At 37.8% G+C, this 18,138-nt stretch overlaps 1 protein-coding gene across 4 annotated transcripts in view; it reads right to left on the bottom strand.

Annotated features, from left to right (window-relative positions):
• hdac4 (histone deacetylase 4) overlaps nucleotides 1–18,138 on the bottom strand; it is a 256,174-nt gene that overhangs the window by 44,325 nt on the left and 193,711 nt on the right. For all 4 annotated transcript variants that reach the window (XM_065252263.1, XM_065252266.2, XM_065252265.2 and 1 more), the window contains 4 exons: nucleotides 12,692–12,799; nucleotides 8,773–8,828; nucleotides 6,778–6,865; nucleotides 2,963–3,082 (listed from right to left, as the gene is read on the bottom strand). In XM_065252263.1, coding sequence (XP_065108335.1) covers nucleotides 2,963–3,082; nucleotides 6,778–6,865; nucleotides 8,773–8,828; nucleotides 12,692–12,799 — 372 coding nt within the window. The remainder of the gene's footprint in view (nucleotides 1–2,962; nucleotides 3,083–6,777; nucleotides 6,866–8,772; nucleotides 8,829–12,691; nucleotides 12,800–18,138) is intronic.

The following is an 18,138-nucleotide window of genomic DNA, read 5'->3' as shown; positions in this document are numbered from 1 at the left end:
CTGCATGTCCGTGTCTGTTTTAAAGATCGCTCTGAATGGGATCTCTATGAAAAGTCCGTCATAAAAATGGAATTATCTCTGCTTTTTGCTCAAAATATGGTGTTTTTGCAAAAACCTACCCATATTCAAAAGCTGATTGCAAAAGAACCACTAAAGGTAGGATGAAACGTTTTTTTTTGTTTGAAAGCAGAGGGTCTGTTCTTTCATTTGGTATATTGTATGTTTATATATTTAAAGAAGAACATTTTCTGGAAGGCATTAAACTTTGGTGAAAATCATGAAAAACGCTGGCGCTGGCTGGCAACTTTTTTTAAAAACGCTGGCGGTGAAAGAGTTAAGCAAAACAATACTTTATTTATAATGATATATGATACATACATAGACACATTTCAATGGTCCCTTTCAGTTTTTCTTGATATGCGTTTAAGTAAAAAGATAAATAAATTTCATTCCGTCAACTACTGTACTGACAACATTTCTGCCAAATTCTTAATAAAAATTTGGTTTTTATTTGCATTTATTTATGGAAAATTTAAATGGGTCAGAGATACAGTGTTTTCGAATCTTCAATACTGCAAAACAAAAATCAAATTCATTTAGCAAAAATGTAAAAAAAAATCGTAAAACCCTGATTTTTAGTCATATCTTTCATTCTTGTCATGCTCTCAGTCTTTTACATTTGCTCTTAAGTGACTTTATGTGACTTAATTGCCACAAACACACGCTATTTGCCTCTTCCGTGCAAGTTCTACATATTTAACTCTAGCGACAAATTTAATTGACGTGAAGTAAAATCCCGAGAGTAATCTAGAACGAGAAACATAATGCTTGGCTTTTGGTGTGTAGGGGTGCGCGGAGTTAAGGGCGATTTATAGTCGTGCGTAGGTCCTGTGCGTAGGCTATCCGTAGCCTGTGCGTAGCCTGACGCGCACCTCACAAAATTTCTAACAGCGCGTCGGCTCTACGCGAACCGCAAGCTCTGTGATTGGTCCACCAGAACCCCTCCCGTCAGGTAAAAAAAACTGCGTCATGGGTATTTCCGTTTGAGACGGTGAAAACAAAGATGAGCCAAGTTGAGGAGTGATTTAACTCAAACTGCAACATAAGTCGCTGTTTATTTACTTCCATCATTGCTGGTCTTCTCAAATTATACATAACAAGTTGCTATTTCTTCTTCGTTTGTGGGTTAACTTGCTTAGCTTCTTCTTCTGTGACGACTTCTGCTGCTACTGTGGTTACACGCGTGATTACTGCCAACCAGCGGTTTCGCGTGTATTTGCACGTCGACACGGACTGCGATGCAAAAGTTTAAATGAAAACCTACGCGGAACCTACGCCGTCGGGGATACGCTGTAGGACCTACGCAGGACTATAAATCGCCCTTTAGTTGTAACACGGACTTTTACATTGTTGCACAAGGTTGAGCGTTTTGTATTTCTGGCATTTTTTCCACATTGACAAAAGACAACCTCCTGCAAATTATTGGAAATGTTAAATGTTTTTCCAGAGAGTTATTGATGAAAGACTGTTTTGGTGGCATGTAAGTAAATTTTTTCATTATATGTTTTTTGGTTTCTAAGTTGGGTGTGTAAGATACCAAATCTAATGCTATGTCATATTAATCAGTGTCTTGTTGACTAAAACATAGCATCATTTTGAAATATGTCTGCAGCTCTTAGCAACTTTTTTGGTGGGCTTGAAAATATTTTGACCCGGTGGGGTTAACTGTAATGCTGTGTTACAACTAACCCCTCAGCACTTACGATATGAAAACTGCCAAAGATTGAAATGAGACTTTGATGCTCATTATCTCAGAATTTGATTTTGAAACTGTAGTATGGTTATTACAGACTGGGTCACATATAAAAAAATTTTTCTCACATATGTAGACATTTGTATCCATTTATAATTAAACTATTGTTAGAAAAGGGCTGAATGAATGAATAAAGTGTGGATACCTGTCTATTATAGACAGATATATAAACAATATCCACTTCAAGTATATAGACAAAATAATATTGAAATATTTTCATGCAAACTTATTTTTTAGCAAGTGTTACAACTAACCCCCTGCCTGTTACAATTAACCCCACTATGGGGTAAGTTGTAACATTTGCACTTCTGTCACATTTGGTGTAATTGTCCAAGGACGGTAAGTACTAGAAACAAACTTCAAATGGTCATTTGTAGCAGAGATGTGTGTGTTGCTTGTGTAAAAATATTATGAATCAAACTCAAATATTTTTTGAATGATCGAACCAAAACCAGAAAGTGTTAGGTTGTGCCCCGCTCTCCCCTACACACAGCATAAGTCTAATAAATTTGTTAAGCAATTTATAGATTTAAATATCTTCTATTTTTTACTAGTTATGTACTTATTGTAAAATTTTCCATGAATTTCTTTGTGCATGAAATGTGCTATATAAATAAATTTGGTATCCAAAAGTGCAAATGCTTAGTTTAAATTATTTTAATTTAAATTAAAGGTGGTGTGTGTAAATTCTAGCAGCATCTATTGGTGAAATTGCGAACTGCAACCAACAGCTCACCCCTTAATTTCAAAACGCATATGGTAACCGCCACAAGACAATTGTGTCAATGTCTAAGACAACGTAGGTACGAAACACGCTCTGTAGAACAGTGTGTCCTTTTTGGGCTACTGTAGAAACATGACGGCGATTTCCATGTAAGGTGACCCATGGTGTATGTAAATAAAAACAATTCATTCTAAGGTAATAAGAACAATTCAGTTGATTATGTAAGGTCTTTATACACCATTGATATTATAGTTATGTAGCTTATATTGCATTTCTGTCAAGAGATCCTTCTAAAAGTTACACAATGCACCACCTTTAAAAGACATCCACATATGATTCTTCTATTATTTTCTTGTGCTAAAATGTTTTTTATAAAGCTGCTTTGAAATGCACAAATGCAGAGTTAAACTAGAATTTAAACTCACCTCATCCGGGGCTCCACTTCCGGGAAAGAAGTTCCCATCATCGTAGCGATGCAGAGACACATACAGGACATTTGGGTCGCTGTAGAAAGCCTGCTGAGTCCCATTGCCATGGTGAACATCCTATTGAACAATATAACACACAACTTACACCTCTCATCTGTTTGGTATCAGAATGCAATCAAGTTTGCACATTCTTTCACAAATCATTGCATGAAAAGAACACAACATACTACAACAATATAAAAATAAGACATATCGTCACACTGGCGTATTCACATTGGAATGAACAGCGTATAAAAGTTCTAGTCTAAGCTGTCTGTGCTACAGGAGGGCTGTTAAAAGAGCGGCATTTCTTTTCATGTCATAGCTGGTCGGGTCTGTCAGAAGGGCAGCGTGACAGACATGAGGAAATTAAAGCCGTTTAAAAGGAATCCCGAAATACTAATGACCACAACAGAGTCTTGCCCTTCCTGTGCGTGTGGATCCATTTCCACGCTAGCACCAGCTCGAGATGAGGCAGATGATGTCCTACATACTCTCTCTATATAATTTGTATGCAATATAAAAAACAACAACAACAACAACAACAACAGAAAAACATTTCTATAAACTAAAGTGGTAAATATTTAGTGTGCCATCAATTTACACTTGAACAACAGCAAGAACCTGGGGCCAGTTGTTCAAAAAGTTTAATCTGGATCATATTGATATATGGAAATCTGATGTATTGCTATCCAGGATCAGGTAAACCATCTCATTTTGTCCTAGTTTTTGGATTGGATTGGATCACACTGATCCAGATACACACTTTTTCAGATTAGCAAATCTGGATTAAATGGGATCACATCAATGTTAACTATTAGCTACAGCAGGTAGTTGGGTTGGTATGGGGTCACTAAGTGTTTTTACTTAAGGGGCCAATAAAACAACACAACTTTCCCTTACTTTTTATTTCAATATAACATTCAGTCTGTTCTTCTGGCCCTAAATGGTATCCAAATGTTAAACTTTGAATACTTTATCATTATAAAGATTGAACTGAACAAAATTTTAACAAACAAATGATACATTTATAAATCTTACATAATAACTGTAGGTTTATAAGTTTTAGTAACATTTTATTAGAAGTATTATTACATTTTTGTTCCTGAAATCCACCCTTCTAATGGGATCAAAATAATCCTACTTTTTGGGATCAAACAAATCCCAATCTTACTAAAAAGTTTTGATAAACACAAAGTGACAATTTGATCCAAATCAAAAACTAGATTGGATTTTGTGATTCAATCCAAATTCAGAATTTTTTTTTTTGGACAACCATTTTGAAATTTTGATCTAATCCAATAGCCGAAATCTAAATGGATTACTTTTGACAACTGGCCCCTGGCTCTTATTTACATGAAAGACCTTACAGGGATACATGTTTAGAACAGCATGAAGATGAAAAAATTATTTTTGGTTAAACTATCCATTTAAATCTGAATAAATCCTACTATAACACAATGAAGTAAGATTACTTAAAAAATTAGTACCAAACTGCAAAAAATGATTTTCAAGAAAAACAATTCTTAGTATTTTTTGTCTTGTTTTCAGCAAAAATATCAAAAAATTCTTAAATTAAGCTTTTTCTTCATGAGCAAAACGACCCAAGAAAATAAGTTTAGTTTTTAGACCAAACATATCAAATTTAAGTGATTTTGAGCATAAAACAAGCATATTTTATGCACAAAATCACTTAAATTTGATATTTTTGGTCTAAAAACTAGACTTATTTTCTTGGGTCGTTTTGCTCATCAAAATAAAGCATCTTAACTCTTTCCCCGCCATTGACGAGATATCTCGTCAATTAAGAGAAAACGCTTCCCCGCCAATGACGAGATTTTCCGTCTTTCCGCAATACCGCTATTATCCACCAGGTGGCGCACTTCCAAACTTTTTAAAACCGGAAGTATTGCCCTATGGCAAGCTGCTGCATGTCCGTGTCTGTTTTAAAGATCGCTCTGAATGGGATCTCTATGAAAAGTCCGTCATAAAAATTGAATTATCTCTGCTTTTTGCTCAAAATATGGTATTTTTGCAAAAACCTACCCATATTCAAAAGCTGATTGCAAAAGAACTACTGAAGGTAGGATGAAACGGTTTTTTTTTTTGTTTTTTTTGTTTGAAAGCAGAGGGTCTGTTCTTTCATTTGGTATATTGTATGTTTATATATTTAAAGAAGAACATTTTCTGGAAGGCATTAAACTTTGGTGAAAATCATGAAAAACGCTGGCGCTGGCTGGCAACTTTTTTTAAAAACGCTGGCGGTGAAAGAGATAATTAAAGATTTTTTTTTATATTTTAACTGAAAACAAGATGAGAAAAACGACCCAAGAAAATAAGTCTAGTTTTTTAACCAAACATATCAAATTTAAGTGATTTTGTGCATGAAACAAGCAAAAAAATCTGCCAAAGGGGTAAGCAAAAAATCGTGAATTTTTTCTTAAACAGTAAATTCAAGAAAAATTCAAGAAAAATTTGCTTACCCCATTGGCAGATTTGTTTGCTTGTTTTATGCACAAAATCACTTAAATTTTATATTTTTGGTCTAAAAACTAGACTTACTTTCTTGGGTCGTTTTGCTCATCAAAATAAAGCATCTTAATTAAATAATTTTTTTTTACATTTTTACTGAAAACATGATGAGAAAAACGACCCAAGAAAATAAGTCTAGTTTTTTAACCAAACATAAAATTTAAGTGATTTTGTGCATAAAACAAGCAAAAAATCTGCCAACGGGGTAAGCAAAAAAGCGTTAGGCTTCAGTCACACCAAAAGCGCTTTAAACGCTTGCAAACGCAAGGCGCGACGCACTGCCTTTTTTAAAAAAAGAGCAGTGCGACGCGGCTTTTCATATTGCTAAGCAACCACCGAGTCAGCTGTCTTGTCAATCAAATATTGAAGCGTGAGCGCTCTTTTGCTGTTAACTGTCATATCAGCAGAAACTTTAAAAAGAGGACGCTTGCTCTGACCTTGTTTGAGGATGAGAGGTGCACAAACACGCAGGAGAGAGTGAGCGAGTGGAGTCCGGTTCTTCAAAGCAACTGTTAACTTCCCTCACCACAACGTAAGGCCCGCCTCTCCCCTCATTCGATTGGACAATGGAAAGACACGAATGACGTCGGGCGCTTCTCCGCTCTCAGCGCTCCTTCAAAAACGCGTGCGCGGCAGGCGGCAAAAAACCGCAAGGCGCTCGGCGCGCATAAACAGCGCGCAAACGCGCCCTTCCCATAGAATATCATTCAAAAAAGGCGCCTGCAACTGCCATAAACGCTATTGGTGTGACTGGCCCCTTAAACTTTTTTCTTAAACACTAAATTCAAGAAAAAATTTGCTTTCCCCATTGGCAAATTTTTTTTGCTTGTTTTATGCACAAAATCACTTAAATTTGAAATGTTTGGTCTAAAAACTAGACTTATTTTCTTGGGTCATTTTGCTCATCAAGAAAAAGCATCTTAATTTAAGAATTTTTAGATATTTTTACTGAAAACAAGACAAAATACTAAGAAAAGTTTTCTTGAAAATCATTTTTTGGGAGGTCACACTAAATATTGACTTCTGCCTGAAGAAGCCATTTGTATTTTGTTCTAAAAACGATGCTTTTAATATATTTTGTGTACATATTTTCATGTATTTGCATCTTAATAAAATGTCCAAATAAATATGGATGGTCATTAAAACTTTGCTTAAACAACAAAGCTGATCGTGGCATAAGTCTTTGCACAGTACTATATAAGAATATATACAGTATGTGGTATTAAATACTGTGCACTTACCCAGTCTACAATGAGAACCTTACTGACGTTGAGTCTCTGCTGCAGGAGTTTAGCTGCAATGGCCACTGAGTTGAAGTAGCAAAATCCCCTATTATTTGTGTCCAAAACAAAAAACAGCATGTGTGAGAGAACACAAAACTGTGGGAATCGACTGATGTGTGATCTACGGAGAATGATATGTTCATGAGCGTTTGTGTGGACCTCCTGGCCTGATAGATCGTCTTATTTCACTAATGACACCATTCGCCCACCACGTCCTGGCTTGACTTCAGAGCGGGAGAGCAATGGCTGGCTCACGGCACCCGACTGTGGTCTGCTTCCCATGCACGACATCCATTGAACAATCGTTGTATTTAACCTTTTGCCATAAAGACTTGGGAACCCTTGTTTACTTTAACCTTTCTGTAATGAGCCGGGATGGGTGAGACATTTAGAGAAGATAAACTGTAATTAAAGGGGAATTCAGTCCATGTTAATGATATCTGACATTCATTTGGGCAGACCAGCAATTTTAAAGGGCACCTATTTCAATGCTTAAAAAACTTTATTTTGTGTATTTGGTATAATACAATGTGTTTCCGTGGTTTATGGTTAAAAACACATTATTTACCACATACCGTACATTTTTGTAGCTCCAGATTTCACTCTTTTCCTGAAACGCACAGATTTGAAAAGCTCTGTGTCTCTGATTGGCCAGCTAATCTGTATGTTGTGATTGGCCTGAATTCCTCTGATGTCAGCCGGAAATGTGACGCTCCTTACCATGTTTGAAAGATTCGGTCACAATGCAATGCTAACAGGAGTTAACTTACAGGTTGAGTCCGAAATGGGAGGAATTATGATAATGTCGGTCTTTACTACATCACCAATCCCAGGAAGTAAACTGTTGCATAATCCGTGTGTTTGTTGTAGTCCAAGAAAAAAGATTTACGTTGGAGACAATAACTCACGTCATCATTTACTTTGGGGTTTGTACCTTTGGCATATGGTTAACATACACTAATACACACTTACACACCAAAGGAAATAAAAAAAATCGTGAATTGGACATTAGGGACCCTTTAAAAATGACTTAGAGGCGGTTCACATTTCGCGTCTAATATCCGCGCAGAAAACGCGACCGTCCGTTGGTTCTTGTCACATGACCTGCGGTATGCTTGCGGCATTCTAGAAAGTTGAAATGTTTTTAACTTGATGCGGTTAACTTGTGCGTCGCTTCCATTATGAGTGCGCCTACATTTGAAAAAAAATAAAAACAACGCAAAAGTCGCAAAATGTGAATCGCCCCTAAGACTGCACACAAATGCTGGAGCTGAATATTAAAATTCGGGGTACCCAAACTGCTCAGAATCAGGCAACATGCATGTAAAAGGTTCTAGGCTACAAATAAATGGCACTTAATAGGGAAAATCTATTCTTTTGAAGCCGTTTTGGTTCAGTAAAAGAGAAAACTCTGAAAAGTGCCAACCTTAGGAGGTCAACCTTACTGTTTGCTTTGCATTCATTTCACAAAGTTTGCGGTTTTTGCAAACTTGTTACCAAAATGTGGTTAAGATCAAATATAATTACAAAAACTGATTTGTGATTTTAATATATATGATATGCTGATTTGTATAAGAAAAGCCTACCCTGTTTGTGGTAGGCACCAAAAACAGCATTCCATATAAAAACTGTACCGGGATAGTAATTCAAATAAAACTGCCCCGAGTCAGAGCCGAGATAATATCTGCCCCTACTGTGTTTTATTCATCACCTCACCGACAATTCATATTACTCTATTGAAGTTAGTGCGAGTGCTGGAAAGCTTCTGTTGTCTTGGCCAGGCGGTCCACTTTGAGCTCCAATGCTGGAATTCATTTATGTGAGAGGATAATGTGCATAACACTGACTGTGTGTGTGTGTGTGAAGTAGATGCTGATCGGTTGTGAAGTTTATTTTGAGATCACTGAGATACAGTGAGTGTGATTTAAAGAAGCATGCAGAGAAGGAACGTACATTGGAGTGCTTTCCTCAGCGTGGTGTCCTGGAGGTCGTACCACAGCAAAGCCATTCTGCAAACAAATAAACACAGCTGTTTTAGCCTCCATGACAAGCACCTGTACACCGTGTCAAAGAAAGCAAGTGTTTATAGGTAGCCAGAATCCTTCGCCACATAGCCGTCACACCCACAGTGAAATCTCATACTGCACCACGTTCCTGCCACTTTATATTAATCATCATATGTGGTTTGACTGGCTGTGATATTTCACTTAATACAACATTTTACTGTAAATGGGGACAGAAAAAATACTTTAAACACTGGAAAGTGGTTAGAACACAGAAGTACATTAATGCATGTGAACGAGTCCACACACACAAATTCCAAAGTGATTCCGGGACGCACCGCTCACATACTTCTTTTCCTGTAAGGATCCCTCTTTGACGTTTTTTTTTTACAGCTAATGTCTTTTCCATTCGCCCGCTGGACTTTAACACTCAGCGGATGCTACTAACGTGTGGCCCCACATCTAATGAGAGCACAGAGGCTCTTAATGCCCTGACCTGAGGGAATCGCTGCGTTCTCTCGCTCACTCAATCAGTGAGTGTCCGGCTCTAATGATGTGAGGTTCACTGATGATATTATTCCACTTCACTCCAGAGGATATTATTATTACAGCCATGAGAGAGAGAGAGAGAGAGAGAGAGAGAGAGAGAGAGAGAGAGAGAGAGAGAGAGAGAGAGAGAGAGAGAGAGAGAGAAAGAGAGAGAGAAAGAGAGAGAGAGAGAAAGAAAGAGAGAGTGAGTGACTGAAAGAGATGGACAGAAAAAAGTGAGAGTGAGAAAAAGAAAGAGACAGAGAAACAAAAAGAAAGAGACAGTAAAACAAAAATAGTGAGACAATAATGAGGGAGTGAAAGAGCAAGAGAGACAGTGAAAGAGATGGACCAAGAGTGAAAAAGTGAGAGACAAAAAAGTGAAACAAAATAATGAGACAAAAGATTGTGTGTGTTTGTGTGTGTGAAAGGGAGAAAGAGAGAGAGAGTGAGGGTGTGTGAAAGAAATGGACAGAGTGATGAGAGAGATAGTGAGAGAAAGAAAAAGTGTGAAACAAAATACAGCAAGAGAGAGAGGGTAAGAAGGAATGGTTGAGGCAATGAGTGAGTGAGTGGATGAGAGATTGTGAGAGAGTATGCAAAATAGATGGACAGAGAGTGAAAAAGTGAGAGTGAGAGACATAAAGAAAGAGTGAGACAAAAATAGTGAGACAAAAGTGTGTGTGTGTGTGTGTGTGTGTGTGTGTGTGTGTGTGTGTGTGTGTGAGAGAGAGAGTGAGTGAGCGACGGAGAGTATGTGAAATAGATGGACAAAGAGTGCAAGAGAGAGAAAGACAAAAATAGGGTGAGACAAAAAGAGTGCAATGAAGAGAGTGAGACAGGGTGAGAGAGAGAGAGCTGAAAAAAGACTGAGACAATGGGAGAGTGAGTTAAATAGAGTGACACTGAAAAACCAAAGAGTGAGAGAGACAAAGATGGAGTAAGAAAAAGAGCAAGAGACTGTGTGAAAAAGATGGACCAAGAGTGAAAAAGTGAGCGTGAGATACATAAAGAAAGAGTGAGACAGAAAGAGTGAGACAAACATAGTGAGACAAAAGTGTGAGTAAGTGAGTGAGTAAGAGTATGTGAAATAGATGGACAGAGAGTCAAAACAGGGTGTGACAAAAAGAGTGCAACAAAGAGAGTGAGACAATGGGAGAGTGAGATAAATAGAATGACACTCCGAAGAACCAAAGAGTGAGAGAGACAGAGATGAAGTAAGGAAGAGAGTAATAGTGTGTGAAAGAGATGGACAGAGAGTGAAAAAGTGAGAGTGAGAAACATAAAGAAAGAGTGAGACAAAAAGTGTGTGTGTGTGTGTGTGTGTGTGTGTGTGTGTGTGTGTGTGTGTGTGTGTGTGTGTGTGAGAGAGAGTGAGTGAGTGAGTGAGTGAGTGAGTGAGAGTATGTGAAATAGTTGGGCAGAGAGTGAAAGAGAGAGAGAGAGACAAAAATAGGGTGTGACAAAAAGAGTGCAACACAGAGAGTGAGACAGTGTGAGAGAGAGATCTGAAAAGAGAGTGAGACAATGGGAGAGTGCGATAAATAGAGTGACACTGCAAAGAAACAAAGAGTGAGAGAGTTAGAGATGTAGTAAGAAAGAGAATTAGAGAGTGTATGAAAGAGATGGACTGAGAGTGAAAAAGTGAGACACAAAAAGAGTAAGACCAAAGTGTGTGTGTGTGTCTGTGTGTGAGTGAGTGAGTGAGTGAGTGAGTGAGTGAGTGAGATGAAAAGATAGTGAGACAATGGGATAGTGAGATATATAGAGTGACACTGCAAAGATCCAAAGAAGAAGAAAGAGAGACAGGGAAACAAAAAGAAAGAGTGAGACAGATAGTGAGGGGGAGAGAGAGAGAAATAGTGAAACAAAAACAGAGTGAGATGAAGAGAGAGTGAGACAGTAAAAGAGAGAGAAAGCTGAAAAGAGAGAGAGAGAGCTGAAAAGAGAGTAAGTCAATGGGAGAGAGAGACACATAGAGTGGCACAACTAAGAGTCAAAGCAAAAGAGAGACAGAGATGGCGTGAGACAAAGAGAAAAAGTGACAGATAGAGACAGAGAGTAAGAAAGACACTTTTTTTCTCAACACATTTTAAATTAAGCCACTTAATTGAGACCTTGCTTGACTATCCTTAACCAGTTTGGTCGGAGAAAATTCATAAAACATTATTACAATAATTATTAAAAAACTAAATTAGCTATTTAGTAAATACAAATAGTCAGTAAATAGTTGTTTTAGTCAACCTACAATTTGGTGCATCCATATATTATTCATCTATTAGTATCAGCTTTAAATTTTCCTATTGATTTTCCTTCATGAACCAATTACACCAAGTACCTACTGAACAGAAACCTCAAACACAAAACTGCAACACAACCCAAACCATTACACACAAAGGATACACTATCAAAAATGTCGGCATATGCAATGACTGGAGATGGACTACTATGTGTGGATAAATGAGCACCAGCAGCTGTGTAATAAGTTTTCTTTAATAGACATTACTGATCAGTTTGGGATTGAAGTTTGCTAACGTGCAACCACCCGCTGAGCACTAACAATGAGACAGATGCAAGCGGGCGTTAATGTCGGCGTATTGCAGGGGTTGAGAGATGCAGTTTGGGTAAAAGCGTTCATTAAAGCCTGGAGAAAACCGTTCTGCTATGGGTGTGTGACTACATGCGCAGTGAATACCGCCCATATCATAGCAGGATACCCAAAACCACAAATAAACTCTAAAGGAACCAGACCTTAACGACCAGTTCATATTTGTACCAAACTTAAGATTGTTTTTCTATGCTCGGTAGGTCTGATGAAAGTCTCCACTGTGAAACCAAGGTTTCCATTTCAGTTCCTTCAGAGTGCAAAAAATCACATCCATCTCTGAAGAAAAAAAGTGTTTCATGAGACCACTACTTCAATTCCTAATAGAAGTATGGCCATCTTGTAAAACTTTATGATTTTAAAAACAAAAATATATTTAAATGTTTGCACTGATCTTGAAGCTGGTCAATTTAGCTGAAGGCATAGATCTCTTTACTGAGGATCTTTTATTGAAAACACACATATTGAAATCAATACGCCATATTCAGCTTTAACAATCCACGTTTTCTGGTTCTTTGTCCTGTAGAAATTTGAAAAAAAAAGTATGGATTTTTTGTCTAAATGACTACCATCCTGGTACAAAACAATAGGGTTAAAGTGCACTTTCTGGACTTCCATCCCTCACAGCCTCGGTTTTGAATCAACAGGTAGGTGGATTTAATATAAGGCGTATTGTACAGTAGACAACCACCATGACAGGAACACAGTTGAGCATGTGAAAGTGAGAAAGTCTTACCCTCAGCTCTCCCGATGCCACCTTAAAGACCAGATCGACCACAGAGCCCACGGCCAGACGAGCAGCGCTGGAGGAGTGTACTTCATTCCAGATAGTGTCACTATCAACCTGATGAGACACACAAACAAGTCCTGTTACATTATAACCCCATTCACACAGACCTCTGGTCCCAGAAAATACCCGTAAAATTGCCAGACAAGCGTCTGTGTGAACAAAAACTCGTTCCGTTAATCTTCTGGGATCGTTGCCGGAAAGAGGACCTAGTAAGATACGCGGGTAACCCTCTGTGTGAACAAGAAGCCGCAAGAATGCCGTAATGGGCGCATCACAAGTTCATCACAACACAAGTTATGGTTCAGCTCCTTACAAATAACATGCATATAAACATTCAACACGAGAAATGGGGCAAACTAGATTGAACCAATTATCAGGAAATGATAAATGAGACGCATAAACAATGATGCACGTGCCGTAGTGAGGATGCGCATGTCATGGCAACATGAAGTTTCAACTCTTTAAAATGAGGGATTTACAACATTCACAACGAGAAATGTGAGCAAACTGGACTGTAGCAGATATCAGGTAAGTTAGCTCGTTACTTACTGCGTTGAAACGGAGATCATTCAGCAGCATAAAAGAATATCGCGTCACCTGCTCATTTGAGCTATAATAAACGAAAATACCCGTGCGTCATCCTAACAAGATATATCGTTCAGCTCCTCAAAATGTGGGTTTTAAATGCATATAAACAATCAAGATGAGAAATGTCTGAAAGCTGTATCAAAGCAGAAATCAGGGAGCTTGTCAAATATCCACTCTGAAGCTGAGATCATTCACCAGCATAGAACTGTGCGTTCACGCACTCCTTTGTAGTCTTATCATAAACAAAAATGCATGCGAGTTGTTTCTGGAGAGAGAAATAATAAAAAATATGCAAACTTCAGACACTGCGTAGAAGAGAGGGCGGGACTTTCAACAGGTCACGTGTCTTTCCGGGAGCGGATAATCATGTCAGTGTGAATGAATAAAATATCAAACTGTCCCGGAAAATTCCAGGATGCCTGTCCCGTGTATCTTACGGCATATCTGTGTGAAAAGGGCTTATGAGTAGAGATGCTGTGCTCATGGTCTTGTTTAAATACCAAGAAGTTGGGAAGCAAGCTAATATGTGAGAGGAGCAGATTGCACACGGCGTCCTAAAACACACACACTCTCAATCTCTAGTATAGCGGTGGGAAATGTAATTATATTTACAGGGTTCCCACACCTTAGTTAACTTCAAATTCAAGGGCCTTTCAAGGACTTTTCAGGTGCAATACCCTTAAATTCAAGGACTAAATGTGGGGACACATTTCAAGTGAGAGCAAGGTTACATCGTGTTACCTTTTAAGATACATTGTTACAGTTCCCTTTCGAGGGAACTCGCGCTGCGTCACTGCGGTGACACTTTGGGGACGCCTCCAGGGGTAAGTGCGTCTGAATGTGTATATCAAATTCATCCAATGGTGAGGCTTAACGACAAAGACAGGGTGACGCGGGAGCCAGGAAGTATATCACTATCTGAAATATTGCCAGAGACGGTGTTACAGGGACGCAGGAAGTATGGCAAGGGAGACACAGCGTCTCGTTCCCTTCTCAGGGAACAACAGTTACATACGTAACCTGAGACGTTTTCATGCTTCAAACACAACTAGGCAAGATTTGCACAACACCAAAAATGTGACCACAAAACCAGTCTTAAGTCGCATGGATATATTTGAAGAGTTTAGTTCCAAAACGCAATAAATCCATTTTGACTAATTTGGGTAAAAAATGTCTGTTACAAACTTAAAAACACAGCAGATATAGGGCCCTATAATTTCCGGAATCGCGGAATTGTCTAATTAACACGGAATCTAGCGTTAATCTGGGGGACACACCCCCTCCCGTCATTTCAGACCCCCTCCAAAACACAAACGATGGCCAAGCGGCTCTCCACGACTCTACGCTAAGTCCTCAGTTGTGAGCAGTTATCACGTGACTTTTATGTGACCGGAGAACTGTTATTTTGTAAGTTTTGTCAACATTCCATTGACTGGGAGCGTGAAGATACATGCACTCTCTCATCCACGTCTCTTTAACCCTTGTGCATTGTTCAAATTTACTACCCTTTCGTGTTGTTAGTGGATGAAAACATCCACTAAATTCAATGGCTATAAAAATGTATCGGATGAATATTTTTTCCAAATTTTTTTACATAAATCTGTTAATCAACCTCAGTACTGATCAAAACTACCAAATCTTCACAAAAATTCAATGATTTTAACTCTTTAATTGCGCCAAGTTTATAAGTGGTGTCACTGATTTGGGGAAAAAACACACACAAAATGACCGATTTTCAATATAAAATGTGATTGTAAACTGGATTTTTTTAAACCTTTTTCACAGTCTTGGGCATGCCAAAGATTGGTAAAAACATTGGCTTTGAAGCATTTTTAGTTTTTGTGCAGCATCAGTTTACATTTTTTTCTCCCTCATTTATTGTTAGTGGCTGTTTTTGCCCCATTGACTTCCATTATAACCACATTTTTTGATTGCAGAGCTATGACACCTTTTTATCATGCATTTTTGAATGTTGGTGTTTTTTCCTATTGCTAAGAGGTCAAATTAGTCATTTTTACTGTTGATCACCATGTGGCACTATTAACCCTTTAGTAGCCCTGTGCAAAAACAAAGCTTAATTTCTGGCTTGTACATTGTGTTTTAAGGAGTATAACTCCATAATAAAAGCATATTTGTGTGTGTGTGTGTGTGTGTGTGTGTGTGTGTGTGTGTGTGTGTGTGTGTGTGTGTGTGTGTGTGTGTGTGTGTGTGTGTGTGTGTGTGTGTGTGTGTGTGTGTGTGTGTGTGTGTGTGTGTGTGTGTGTGTGTGTGTGTGTGTGTGTGTGTGTGTGTGTGTGTGTGTGCGCGCGTATGTGTGCGTGTTTGTGTGTGTGTGTGTGTGTGTGTGTGTGCGTGCGTGCGTATGTGTGCGTATGTGTGTGTATGTGCATGAAAAAAAGATATTCTGTAAAAATCTTCTCTGCATTAGACATTAGATTTATGAACATCATTATTATGAACACATAAGTGTTTAGTCATTCCAACAGGACTTGCAGCATATCACTTGGTGCTCTCTGCAAGTTTGTCTGGAGGGACAGCAACTCATGCACGAGGGAGGTGAAAAGCTGTTTAGGAGAAGGCTTTCCTAGAAGACCTGGGAAAATCTCTGCAGCAATATTGAGGAGAGAGCATCACCCTTGCACTCCACTTGCTACTGCACTGGTGAGAGAGATTCAGTCTCCTGCAGCTGTCTCTCTTGACACAAACCACAGACACCAGCAGGCACCAGCAGCTCGGGAGTGAAGAGGGGAACATGCAATTGGTGCAAAGAACAAACATGTCAGCCCTTGCATCTGTTGTGGTGGACAAACTTGCAGAGAGCACCAAGTGATATGCTGCAAGTCCTGCTGGAAATACTGAACACACACACACATACACACATACACACTAAAAGTTAGTTTGATTGTTTAGTTCTCCATCCATCCTCTACTCTTGCTTCATTGTTCAATTTATTTGAAGTTGTTTTTGTGTTCATAATAAATGATGTTCATAAATCCGATGCAGAGAAGATTTTTACAGAAAATTTCCCTAACCCCAACCATCACAAAAACCCTTCTCCTAACTTCACATTTTCAGGAAACATCATTTTGTTTGATTTATAAACTTGTTTCCTCATGGGGACTTCAAAATGTCCCCACAAGGTCACAAAGACACTGGTATTCATATCTTTGTGGGGACAATTGGTCCCCACAACGTGATAATTACCAGGTACACACACACACACACACACACACACACACACACACACACACACACACACGCGCGCACATGCACACACACAATAATATGCTTTTATTATGGAGTTATACTCCATATTACTCAATGTACAAGTCAGAAATTAAGCTTTGTTTTTGCACAGGGCTACTAAAGGGTTAATAGTGCCACATGGTGATCAACAGTAAAAATTACAAATTTGACCTCTTAGCAAAAGGAAAAAAATCCAACATTCAAAAATGCATGATAAAAAGGTGTCATAGCTCTGCAATCAAAAAATGTGGTTATAATGGAAGTCAATGGGGCAAAAACAGCCACTAACAATAAATGAGGGAGAAAAAAATTAAAACTGATGCTACACAAAAACTAAAAATGTTTCAAAGCCAATGTTTTTACCAATCTTATACATGTTCAAGACTCTGAAAAAGGTAAACAAAAATCCAGTTTACAATCACTTTTTATATTGAAAATCGGTCATTTTGTGTGTGTTTTTCCCCAAATCAGTGACACACCTTATAAACTTGGCAATTAAAGGGTTAAAATCATGGAATTTTTGTAAAGATTTGGTAGTTTTGATCAGTACTGAGGTTGATTAACAGATTTATGAAAAAAAATTTGGAAAAAATATTCATCTGATAAATTTTTACAGCCGTTGAATTTAGTGGATGTTTTCATCCACTAACAACACGAAAGGGTAGTAAATTTGCCCACGGTATATCGTTGAGTTTTTAAAAAATTTCAAAGCATTTTCTTAAAATATATGTAAATATAAGATTTGTCACCAAAAATCATTCAATTTGCTAAAACAGAGAGAAAGTTACGGCCAAATTAAGAGTAAAAAAAACTCTGTAGTGGATGAAAACATCCCCAACAACACATGAGGGTTTAATATAATTGCCAAATATTAAAACGGACAAAATGGAATTTGCAAAAATTAAAACGGACAAAACGGAATTTAGGGCACTACAGATATCGGATTCTGCGTAAACTTATGAATTTACTTTTTAATACTGACCTGATACAATACTGATTTTGGCGGTAACAATTTTTTTTAAAATGCCGTTCAGCGCATTTTGGATCCAAACTCTTTATTTGTAGAAAAAGCTAAAAATACATAGCATGGGTCAAAATTATTGATTTTTCTTTTATGCCAAAATCCTTAGTATATTATGTAAAGATCATGATCCATGAAAATATTTAGTAAATTTCCTATAAAAAAAATATAAAAACTTTATTTTTGTAAGTGGATGAAAAAAATCGAAAACAAAATTGGCCAGAAACTCGCCTTTAACTCCGAGCACCTTATGATGTTGCAAAAATTTCTTGATGCGTTTTACATCGCTGTTTATTTTATTTTATTTTTTATTATTGTAATTTTTTTTTTGCAAACAGAAAAATACAATATTTACAGATGAGAAAAAAAATACAAGTACAAAGACCAACAAAACATACATAACATAACAGCCAGTAAAGTGTGTGTGTGTGTGTGTGTGTGTGTGTGTGGGGTGTGTAACTATAATAGATATGAGAGTTGAAATTGTTGAATAAAGGAACAGAAGTATAACAGACATGATTAGAAGTAAATAAATAAA

The sequence above is a fragment of the Paramisgurnus dabryanus genome, chromosome 15, assembly GCF_030506205.2.
Source record: "Paramisgurnus dabryanus chromosome 15, PD_genome_1.1, whole genome shotgun sequence".
NCBI classification, from domain to species: Eukaryota; Metazoa; Chordata; class Actinopteri; order Cypriniformes; family Cobitidae; genus Paramisgurnus; species Paramisgurnus dabryanus.
This window is presented reverse-complemented; position numbering and strand designations above follow the sequence as displayed.